At 39.7% G+C, this 11,769-nt stretch overlaps 1 protein-coding gene and 1 long non-coding RNA gene across 2 annotated transcripts; one reads left to right on the top strand and one right to left on the bottom strand.

Annotated features, from left to right (window-relative positions):
• Positions 1 to 530: 530 nt before the first annotated feature.
• On the bottom strand, positions 531 to 1,060 carry LOC116933418. Its single transcript, XR_004400097.2, has 2 exons — positions 882 to 1,060; positions 531 to 793 (listed from the first exon to the last, which is right to left on the bottom strand). It is a non-coding gene; the product is annotated as an uncharacterized LOC116933418 (long non-coding RNA).
• Positions 1,061 to 5,363: 4,303 nt separating this feature from the next.
• LOC116929452 (homeobox protein SIX1) lies at positions 5,364 to 10,985 on the top strand. The gene is made up of 5 exons (XM_032936706.2): positions 5,364 to 6,333; positions 6,587 to 6,985; positions 7,082 to 7,389; positions 9,505 to 9,793; positions 9,889 to 10,985. Exons 1-5 carry the CDS (start codon positions 6,205 to 6,207, stop codon positions 10,147 to 10,149), a joined length of 1,386 nt encoding a protein of 461 aa, XP_032792597.2. The 5' UTR covers positions 5,364 to 6,204; the 3' UTR covers positions 10,150 to 10,985.
• The last annotated feature ends 784 nt before the right edge of the window (positions 10,986 to 11,769 follow it).

The raw sequence follows: 11,769 nt of genomic DNA, 5'->3' as shown, positions 1-11,769 counted from the left end.
CCAAAGCTTTTTCGAAGTAGATATCGAACAAAATCAAATTCAATATATTTAGACAAGAGGTGTGGTGTCTCGTGCTGTGGATATATTTTCTGCTTCATTGCCGCTTTTCTTTTTTTTTTTCCATACATATAGACTCGGTGAAAAGGAAGTCTATATAGCCTATATAAATGTGTATTTATTTAGTTTACCTTATTCCACCTTGTTGGATGTGATTGGATGGGTGTCCCTCTGTATATATTCGACTGTCCATTTTCATTCCGCCCTCTGTGAAATAGATGAACTCCTTATAAACACAGCATGTAGGCTACACACTCTAGAAGATGGCCCTTTATCTCCTTCTCTTATGTATATACATACACACGTATAGGGCAAATGCCATTTGGCATGGCCATTGTCGTCAAACGGTCGCTATTTTTCCAGACCCTGCTGTCGTTTTAACACGCAAACAATGAAAGAAAACTTGTGTAGCCTATATTATACGATGTGGGTTTTGAACTAATATCAAAGAAATAAGGCCATACTCTTTCCCAATCATTCCTCAATATGTTGTATGTAATACAACAATCTATTGTATTAATCAGCACGTTTCCGATCGGTTATACTTTTTGTTTGACTTCAATTAATTAAAGGTGGGGAGGGGAGTAGTTGTAGAGTAAGAGGAAATGGCTCTTTCTATTATAATAACCGCGAATGGAAGAAACTATTTAAAAAAAAATAAAAATTCTTTGATGTATAATTTGAATATTCCCGCCACGTAGAAGCCATTTACCGCCGATGAGCATGATGAACTGCCCTGGAAAAACAAAACAAAAACAAAAAGGATATAACTTTGGGTTTCTTTTCTTTTCCCAAAAACGGCCCCACCGAGAGAGACGACAGACCTTGTTGGTTTTCCTTTTTTTGGAAACTCTTTTTTTTTTGTGTGTCTGTCTTCACACCCCCCCTGTTTGGAAAGGATAGACATACACAGAGAGAGAGAGAATGGAACATGGAGTGAACGAGAGAGAGAGACACACACAAATATATCAGTCAGTAAATCACCTCGCCCTGTCAAGTTGAAGCCAAGCCCCACTTTATTCTCGGCAGTTTTCTTCTTCTTCTTCTTCTTGTCTATACCCCATTCATTTTATCTTTTTATTTCGTTTTATTTTTTTATTTTGAAAAGGGGAGATGTGAGGGACGGACGCGAGTGAAAACAAACAAGGATCAAGAGAAGAAAGTTCATGTTCGAAGCTCTCGATTGATTATTTAACCGTTATGATAAAAGAGACACAACTTTGTGCTGGCAGCACAATCTCCTCATATACACATTTGCATATTATATGATGATCCTAATATAAATAACCCCTCTCCCGAAAAACATTCAAAAACAAATTATCTTTTGCTCATTTTTTAATTTTTTTTAGAGAAAAACAAAAATCAAAACAACCCCCCGCACATGTTTCTGGAACACACACAACTTCATTTATTCGTCACCCAAATATATTACAAGCGCCAGTGGGGGGTCTCCTCCTCTCAAAACGATATGCGACGCTCAATCACGACAGCAAACAAACAAGTCCCTCTTAATTCATTTAACTTTTATTCAAATTTTTTCTTTTCCTTTTTTCCATGGTGATGGGGAGTTGTTCCATAAAAAAAAAAAAAAAGAAGAAGAGGAGGGGAGTATATATTTATATATGGGGCTTCTCGGGTGTCAGTCTGCTTGGTGACGTCACTGCAAAGACGGGGTCGTCGTAACCCGATACGTCCTCCTCCTCCTCCTTCCCTCCCGTCTCTTTCGAACCCACCACCCTCTTCTTCTTTTTTTTTTTTTCTTTTTCTTTTTCCAGCGAAGACGAAGCCCATCAGACAAAGTTGTTGCTCCTCTGGCGCAGCAGTGAAAATATAATGGCGGATGCAAGAGGCTGCCGGAGAGAGTGCGCTCTGTGTGTACGTGTATTATATACACACACCCATCTTTTTTTTTGGGGGGGAGGGGGGGGGAGCTTTAAACTTTGTATGTTGTATATACAAAAGAGGATGAAAGCAAACCGTTGCTATGGTGAAGAAATGTGTTTTTTTTTTTGTTGAAACGTTCAACTGGAATTGGCTTGTTGATTTAATTACATATCTGTCGTTTTCATCGACCTCGTTATGTGATTAGACAACAGTCCGTATCTTGTATGTATTTTTCATTTATTTTTTTTATTTTAGACTATACGACAAGCGCGGGAATTAAAGGATCTTTTGAAAATAATAAATGTACGTGTACACACACAGAACAAGGCAGTCGGATCATAAAATTTAATAAAATGGGAGAACATTTTTTTCGAATTTTTTTTGTCTTGTTGTTTGTCGCAGTCACGGATGGCCGTCTGTTGATGTTTTCGGTGCGCCTCTCTCTCTCTCTGTGTGTTGTGTTTAGCCGCGTGTATACATGGGCGGCTGAAGCCGAGTTGGACGAGAGCGGCGGCAAAACTGGTACTAATATAACGAACTGTTAAAACGACAAACTTTCATGTGTTCGTCGACATTCTTAGCTCCTCTGCTTCATTTTTTTTTTTTTTTATTGTTGAATTAAGCGCCAAATGTGAATGCGAACGTTTACATTGTCAATGAATTTGAATTTTGTTTTTGTTTGAAATGAAAACTGATCTTTTCTCTCATTTCTCCTGCTAACTATATAGTCTCAATACAAACGTATGTAACCCCATTAAGATTGCCTTTCAAAATGTCGGATGTGTTCATATAATAAAGGCGGTCCAAATAGGCCCGCTCTCGCTAAAGGAAGAGAGAGTTGAATGTATATATATAATAAGATACAGTTAAATAGATATAGATATATTATATGTTTTGGCGTGCGGTGTCGGCTGGCGTCGAGTTCCAGTGATAGCGTAATATTATATATATATAGTCTATAACTATACAGGAAAAAAGAAAAAGGCACATGTTCAGGAGCCCGCCATCCATCAGGATCGGATGGCCCTGTCGTGATGTGTGTCAACAGTCGGCGATGAATGGGCACTCTTCTTTTTTTTATATATATGTTCCATCAGGGACGCGCTGCAACTGACATCTCTATGTTGGGATGACATACGCTGGACAGTTTGTGTTCACTTTATATACCAACGAATGTGGAATTAATTATCATTTGGCAAGTGGGGGGGGGGAATATGTTAGAAAAGCCGTTCATTTGAATTTTTAAAAAATATGTACATTTATATTCAATTGATTCAAGTAATAGATACCAATACAGAATTAAAATCATTCGAAATAAATGAATTGCTAAGGTAATAGTATAAAGTCCATTATTCATATGTAGACTATAATACCACGTCAATCAGTCGAATATCGGATCAATTAGTCGAAGAAAAGTCAAACAAGAACGTTCGTTAAACAGCCGTTTGACACGCAACATTTCGAAATTGAGCAGCACATACCTTTCACACACGTCCATTATATATAAACCTACATCAAATCCGTATATATATAGTCTATATACAGCACCCCAAACGAAAAGAAGAAGACAAAAAGAACATCACAGTCTATATAGACTACATATATTATTAGGCCTGTGTTCCAAAAGAGGCTAAATAACACGGCCCAATGCACTTGACTTGCGCTTCTATTTTATTTTATTTTCAGAGGGGGGGTTTAAAAAAAAAAAGGGAAGGACTGTTCTAAATTTACACCGGACTTTTTATTTTTTTCGTTGGCCTCTACACTTTTCGCAGCGCTCGAAAAAAAAAAAAAAATTCTCTTAACATCTGATCTGATTGTTCGATGACCAGGAAATCCCTCGTGTTTTTTTTTTTTCGACACCCGTCCGTCAAAAAAAATTAAAAAAAAGGGCCTGGAAAACAATCATGAAAACCATCAGTTATATTTTCTTTTTCTTAACGGACGAATAGAACACAGCACAGCACCCCAGCAAAAGAAAAGGGAACCCTAATACACAGACAGCAGAGGTTGACTTCAAATTATTGAAGCATATTGGAGCCATCAACATTCTTTCCAACATGTTTCGAATGCCTTTTATACATTTCTACATATCTCCCACAGATAAATGGAACCACATTCCACGAACGGCCGACATTCTTCATTAATAAATGTGCCATTTTTCATAATTTCTAATCGAATACACACATCCACAAAGACGAGTCGAATTTATCGTCGATTGGCATCATGAAATCAATTTGATGCTTTTCATCAGCATAGCTTAGATTACGGTTGTTATTATTAATCATCGTTTTTGTGTTTCCTCTTCTTCATCGGCATTGAAAGAAAACTCGCACAACCAGATGGTTGGCATGTTCCATGAAAACTGACTGCAACATGTGCGACCACTTATACGAAGCCATCGCCTTGAGCTCTCCGCCCCCCCCGCCTTCGTATCTTGTCACGAAAGAAATTCAAAATAAAATGAAGAAAACTGTGCGAGCCAGATGATGATGATGACCTTTTGACAAGTCAGCACAGCATCCACATCCAACTCTTTGCTGCATTTTATATATTTGATGTGTATATGTATATTATAAGCCCGGCAAAAAGAGCGAAAAACATAACGTGACCTTCCATAAATGTACCCCGTCGCATCGTTGTCCTTTTGAACTTGATGTTTCCAGCAAACGGCCGGCAAAAAGCGAGACAATTCGAGTATATATACATTAGATTATTGTAAATGTCTATATGGAATAGAACGTTTCATCTTTTCTTGAAAATAAAAAATAAAAAATTCATGTTTGATGATTACCCGAAGATTCGTGTTACGTATTTGTATAGAAAATCAAAAATCAAAAGGGACCATCGAAGTGTTGAAATCAATTGGTTCAGATGAAATCTGTGTGACAGCGTTAATCTTTCTGCATTCAAACGTCTATTTTTCTTCCATATATTTTTTATTTTAGTTTTTTATTTTAGTTTTTTTTTTACATTTTTTGTTTGATGGAGTCGTCGACAAAACAATTTTTTTTTTACGGTTTTTATCGTCGTTTTGAACCCGAAAAAATTGTGAATTGATACGGCGCAGCCAATAGGAGCTGACCAAAAGGGCGGGGCTTCGGATCGATCCGACTCCTCCCACCCTTCTATTTTGTTGCGTCAGCCGTTAACAAAAAGAAACAAAAAAAAATTTATATACACATATAAAGCAGCATCAAAAACTACTGGCTAACACAGTTGCTCACTCGCCATCGAAGCTCCTCCCACTCGTGGGCGGTAACCGTGGAGAAGCGGCGCGCGCATTTGTCGCAGCCCCCCATTCCAATCCCGCCCTTTTATTTTTTTGCCCGCCAGGCTTTGTTCTTTTTTCTTTTTTCTTTTCTTTTTCTTTTTTCTTTTGGCCTTTTATTTCTACTGCGAGTTCTCATATCCAAAAGGGTTGCAGCCGGTCGGATGAGATGCGCAGTGCTGTCTGGACTCTGCCCGGCGCAACAGCTAACAAAATTTCGAACGTTCCCCGGCCGACTGTGTGACCACCGACCACCATCCCGCCCACATTCAACACGAATTTCGTTCCGATATCTACAAACCAAAGTGTTGGATTCATTTTTTTGTTTTGTTTTGTTTGTTTTTTTCAAGAAAAAAACAAACAAAGAACCTTCGATATCATTCCGATTGATTTTGGTTTTTTGCGTCATCATTCCGAGGGAAGTAACAAGTGAAACGTGTATGTGTGTGTTAGTGTGTTACTCTGTGTGTGTGTGTTTGTGTGTGTGTGTTAAATCATCAGGAGAAAGAAACAAAACAAAAAAAAGGAGGGGGGGAAGGGGGAGAAAGAGAAATCAAGTTTGCGTGAGTGTGAAAGCACGGCCGATTTAATGACACGCGCATATGTTATAGACGATTGTAATCGTGGATGAAAATCAAATAGGAAAAAAAGAAGCCGAGCAGACGCTATATACAGAGAGAGAGGGAGAGAGAGAGAAGCTCCTTGTGCGCGTGTTATAGACGTGTGTCAGTTGTTTCAGTGAATTATAATCCGCTTTGTTCTTGGAGAAAGAAAGAAAGAAAGGCTGATAAAAGTGTTGTGCAGCACGGAAGGCCGCGTCTTTTGCTGCCCAGCAGCACGTGATGTCCATCAATTGAACGTGAACATTGAAAGAAAAAAGGCGGGAAGAAAAAATTCTTTTGGAAATTGAAGAAACAAAACAACAAAATTCGTGCAATTGTTTAAAAATCAAATAAGGAAATCAAATTAAAATAAAAAAAAAAAGCTGATCGATGATTATCGGTCCGTCAGCTGCTGGAGGCATGTCCGACTTGGTGGCACATCATCATCACATGTCCGGATTTGCCGCTCATCACCACCATCACCACATGGGGTTAGGTGGCATGATGGCCGCTGGAATGGTACATTATAATAGCACATTTATTTCCTTTTTTTATTTCTTTACATTAGATTTGATTTTGATTCAAACTTTCATTCAATCTCATCGTTGCCAACGATATGGCCGTTCTATACCCGCAATCAAAGCGACGGCCGTGCTCAATCGATTTGCATTTTCATGTTGATCGATACGCATCAAATATTCAAAACTTCTTATGTACAAAATCAAGACATTATTCAATCTTTAACTTCAAACAAAAAACTTTATATATTCAGATGCCGGGAATGTCTTCGACATCGACGGGAATGACAGTGCAACCGACCAGCCAATCGCCAACCTCGTCCAACAACAACAACAACAACAACAACAACAATTCGTCTTCCATCGGTGGCACTTCTTCTTCTTCTTTGAGTTCAACCGGAAACGGAGGTCTGCCTTCGTTCGGCTTCACGCAGGAGCAGGTGGCCTGCGTGTGCGAGGTCCTCCAGCAAAGCGGCAACATCGAACGGCTGGCCCGTTTCCTCTGGTCGCTGCCGGCCTGCGACCAGCTGCACAAGAACGAGAGCGTCCTCAAAGCCAAGGCCGTCGTCGCCTTCCATCGCGCCAACTTCAAAGAGCTCTACAAACTACTGGAGACACACCCGTTTTCGCCGCACAATCATCCGAAATTACAGGTGATAGCAGACGACATATTCAATGATGTCCATCTGTCTGTATATATAGGCCTCTACTATATAAATGTGCATCTATAATATTGACTGATATATTAGGCCCTGTGGCTCAAAGCGCATTACATCGAGGCGGAGAAGTTGCGCGGACGACCGCTGGGCGCTGTGGGAAAGTACCGCGTGCGAAGAAAGTTCCCGCTGCCGCGGACGATCTGGGACGGCGAAGAGACGAGCTACTGTTTCAAAGAGAAATCGCGATCGGTGCTGCGCGATTGGTACGGCCACAATCCGTACCCGTCGCCGCGCGAGAAGCGCGAACTGGCCGAAGCCACCGGTCTCACCACCACCCAGGTCTCCAACTGGTTCAAAAACCGGCGGCAAAGAGACAGAGCTGCCGAGCACAAAGACAGGTTCGTTTTGTTTTTCTTTTTTTTTCAAATGTTGGATGACTTGACGGATGCAAATGATGTTGGGCTAATTGGCTTGATTCATCGTTTCATTTATCAAGAGCATTTGCTGTGCTTTGCATAAGGTCTCATTTCTTGTTGAATCGGATCGACATTTAACGAAGGATCGTTGATGTTTCAAGACGATATAGGGACTAGATGTGTATAAACGGGTCGGTTAGCCTATAATCATGATGTATATATAGTCAGCGTCAGTTATGGCCTCCCACGTCCAAGACGAAACAAACCGAGTTTTTCTTATCAGCAGCCATTTTTTTCATTTTTTCTTTGAAGACATTTGGAAAATTGAAAAGAAAAAAGGTTTGTTATTATAAACGAAACTAGTGCGTCCATTTATACTAAGAAAAAAAAAGAAAAAGAAGGGGGTGGGGGGGCCGTTTTATATACACAACACATCAGAGAGTGTGAAGGACTCGTTGACTTCATCTCTCCCGCCGGTCTCAAACATCACAGCATTCCCTGGCAATGTGTGTGTGTATATATAGACTATATATATATATCTATCTATATGTTGCACCGGCCGCCGCTCCTTTGCCCCCCATGCTATATTTAAACTCTTTTCGTGTGTGTGTGTGTGTGTTTCGCTTTTATATATCTAATATATACTCCCTTTTTCCCTCTTTTCAACTCGGCTCAAAAACTCAACGCAGTTCTAATGTACACATCACATATTGCCCTCCTCCTTCTCTTTGAACTATATACTCGCGCCCAGCACAGTATATATACGACTTCAATTCCTTGAACTATATCATCTATCACACTCCCAATCAAATCTTTAGAAATGTATATATAGTATTTAGACTTATATATACGAACTTTGCGCTGATTATAATCCAGTATTATATATAAGGCTATAAATATATAATATATAAGAAATGATGCCGGAAGTTTAGATAGAATATTTCAAAAAGAAAAAGTTTATGTAGGTCTCGTGAGTCTATATACATTAAAATATAGGAGAGAGGCTTTCAGCTGGGTCAATATTGAAGATGGTCCCTTTATATTTGTGTGTGTGTGTGTGGTGGTGGTCACTGTCTGCCTGATTTCTGTGTCTCTCCCTCTGTCTGTGTTTGTAATAGGAGCAAATATTGTCGTTAACGGTAGTAGGAAGAAAAGAACTTGATTTCTACCTCTTAATAGGGCGTCAGTCGGTCGCCCCATCAACCCACACACACACACACACAAATGGGCAAAGACTAACCCCTCTGTGTACATCCTACACTTCCCTCTTTTTTTTTTAAAAGAAGGGAATCGTTTAGTGATGAGTTTAAACATTTAAAAAATAACCTATACGACTTAACTAAGCGTAATATAGTCGATGCAAACATTTGCCGTTTGCTTCAGTTATTATATGTAAATTAGGCCTACTGTATCTATCATATAAAGTCCGCACATGCGCAACATTACACAGACCAAAGACAGAAGTACATCTAAACATTAATCGGCTTTTGATTTGTGTGTATGGCCGGCCGATCGAGCGATGCTAAAGAATCCTTTCATCATAAAGAAAATCTCAAACATCGGGACATATATCAATACATAAGAGCGAGAGGAAGCTGAAGAAGGACAAGAAAAATTCCGGAGGCGCCCTGATGTTCTTTTCTATTTTTCCTTCTTCTTCTTTTGTGTGTGTTCGTGTGTGTGTGTGCGCTGTATTATATAAAAATATGTCAGTCAAACAAACAGAGCCCTCTCAAACGCTGCACGTCTCCTCTGTTTGAATGAGGGAACCAGTTGCCATCAGTCTGTCCGTCTCTCAACTATATTTGTGTGCAGTCAGAAAGAGAGAGAGAGGAGAGAGAGAACACACTCAACAAATAGGAAAGGAAACCTGATCTGGCAGTTTCCACCCCACCTCCGCCCTCCCCCCTCTTTTCCTTCTCAGACATTTTTTGTTGTTGAAACTTAACGTTTAGACTATGGACGCAAGGCAGCCCCATCTCACTAGATTCTCAATTGTTTTTTGTTTGAAATGATTTCCATCAGCTGTGTGTGTAAAATGGCCAATAGAAACGGACGAAATTGAACATTGTGTAATTTCTCTATTTGGAATTGCAGAGTTTCGGGAGGAAGTTCGGCCAAGGACGGCGGCGACGGCGCCAACGACGCGTCGGCCCTGGACGAATCGGGATCCGAGTCACTGGACGGCGATGGTCCTGACGTTGTCATGGCGACGTCTTCGGCGTCGGCGCGTCACTCGGCCGCCCTTTTAGACACGCCCTCACCGCCGCCCCCTCATCACATCCAACATCACCACCACCACCACCATCAGCAGCAACAACAGCAACAACAAATTAACAACATGGCTGCCGCTCTGGCCAACTCCTTGCCCCATCACAACAGCCAGGTCAGTTTTAAACGAAAAATGTCAGCATAATTCAATTTAAAAAAAATGAATTAATTGAAAAAAAAAAAAATGAATAAATAAATTTCGTTTTCAAGGACTCGCTGATTGGTGGCGGCGGTTCGATCGGCGACTTGTATCCCGACCTGAAATTAGCATCCGTCTATCACGCGACCAGCCACCAGTTGCAAATGGCGTCGGCGGCGGCCGCGGCCGCTGCAGCCGCCGCCGCAGCCGCCGCCTTCGGATCGCCTCATCACGTCACTTCGCACCATCATCCGCACGCCGATTTGGCTCACTCGCTGTTGCAGCAGCCGACGTCTCAATCACACGACTACAATCCGCACGTCAGTTCGTGACGATCGCAACTTTGAAAATCCTTTTTTTTTTTTTTTTTTAATTAGATTAAAATTAATGTTTAAATTTTATATAATTTTTTTTTGGTTTGGCCTCTGTCTAATAATTTTGAATTCATATTCTTTTTATTTTTCATAATTTCCAATTCGATGTTTAATGAAATCGACATGTCCTTTTCCTCTCTTTTATTTTATTTTCAATTCAGATTTTTTGAATTTGCCATCGACTACATATTCCATTCCAAAGTGTGTGTGTGTGTGTGTGTGTGTACAATAACGAAACATAATAATTTTAGTTTTTTTTATAATTTTTGTTTTTGCTTGAAGGGGGAATTCAAAAGGGAATTGTTAACAATTTAAAAACAAAGGAAAGACAGAAAACCCAGTGATGATTCTTTAAAATGTTGTAGAAATTCTCTCTTTGTGTTCCAATCCACTTCCTTTTCTCTATAATCATTTACACACGCCTTTGTAATACTAATGACCCACTACACAACAGCCTCTATAAATGACGCAACAGCCTCTGATTTCCCTTGTTTCTTCCGACCACATTTTTTTTTTTCGCTTTCTGTTTCTTTCTTCCTGGTCAGACACAAAAAAAAAAACAAAATTATAACAAAAAAAAACAAGTGATTGACTCGTTCATAGACTATAATTTGAAATTCTGTCCCTCCTTTAAAAAAAGAAAAATAATAATTAATTTTTATTTTTTCGCGGTCCAATAGATGTGGGGTTCATTGAAATTCTCGTGTTTTCTCTTTTGTCTTGTTATACATACGAAAAAAACAAAAACAAAACAACAGTATAATTAATAATTACAATCATTTTTGTCTCCATCACCTTTTCTTTTATTCAAATGGGAAAGAAACAAAAAAAAGGGCCACACCCTGAAAATGATCAACAGTCCCACGAATTTGGGCGATCTCACGCATTCGATACTATGCGTATATATAAATATATATCGAATACAATATGCAGATGTTGTTGCGACGCGTGCGACGTTTGCATCCGACGCCGTCGCCAAACAATGGCCGTCCTAATTGGCTCCGACATGGCGAACAAAGAACTGAAATAGGAAAATGCTCGTGGGTGACGCTCGTTATCGCGTCCGTACATTAACAAAGACGACACACACACACCACAAAAAAGGCATCGTAATAATAAAAAAAAAGGAAAAAGGCCTATATATGTATATAAGGTCCTGCAAAAATATCTATACCGTTAACAACTATGCGAGCCCTCCCCTTCTTCTTATATAGACTGAGGCCTATACACACATTGATATGGAACACATCGTTGCCAGTTAATATGACCTTTATATAAGATAGACACAATTCGGTGGGAAAATGTGAACAGCAAAAAGAGCAGCGGCTTAAATGATTGTGCGTATATTATAGAAAAAAAGAAGAGAGTATTTTTTCAAAAAATAATAATAAGAAGAAAAAGGTGGTGAAATCAGTTGGAGCACACGAGAGTTTTAATAGATCAGCGTCTTTTCTTTGTGAGTTTTATTCAAACTTCTTTTTATTTCATTTTATTTTATTTTTTTGTATACTACCGGCGGTTGTTTTTAGCCGCTATACAGTTGATGCTGATTGGACGCAGAAGGTGCAAGTGTCGGAT

This window comes from Daphnia magna, linkage group LG8, assembly GCF_020631705.1.
Source record: "Daphnia magna isolate NIES linkage group LG8, ASM2063170v1.1, whole genome shotgun sequence".
NCBI classification, from domain to species: Eukaryota; Metazoa; Arthropoda; class Branchiopoda; order Diplostraca; family Daphniidae; genus Daphnia; species Daphnia magna.
The sequence above is the reverse complement of the archived record's forward strand: the minus strand, read 5'-3'. Positions and strand labels throughout refer to the sequence as shown.

Bases quoted from the DNA above. Each gene is read 5' to 3' on its own strand.
- LOC116929452 (XM_032936706.2), top strand. From the start codon at position 6,205: ATGATTATCGGTCCGTCAGCTGCTGGAGGCATGTCCGACTTGGTGGCA. The intron at 6,334-6,586 runs GTACATTATAAT...TTATATATTCAG, and splicing joins GCATGATGGCCGCTGGAATG to ATGCCGGGAATGTCTTCGAC. The intron at 7,390-9,504 runs GTTCGTTTTGTT...TTGGAATTGCAG, and splicing joins GCTGCCGAGCACAAAGACAG to AGTTTCGGGAGGAAGTTCGG.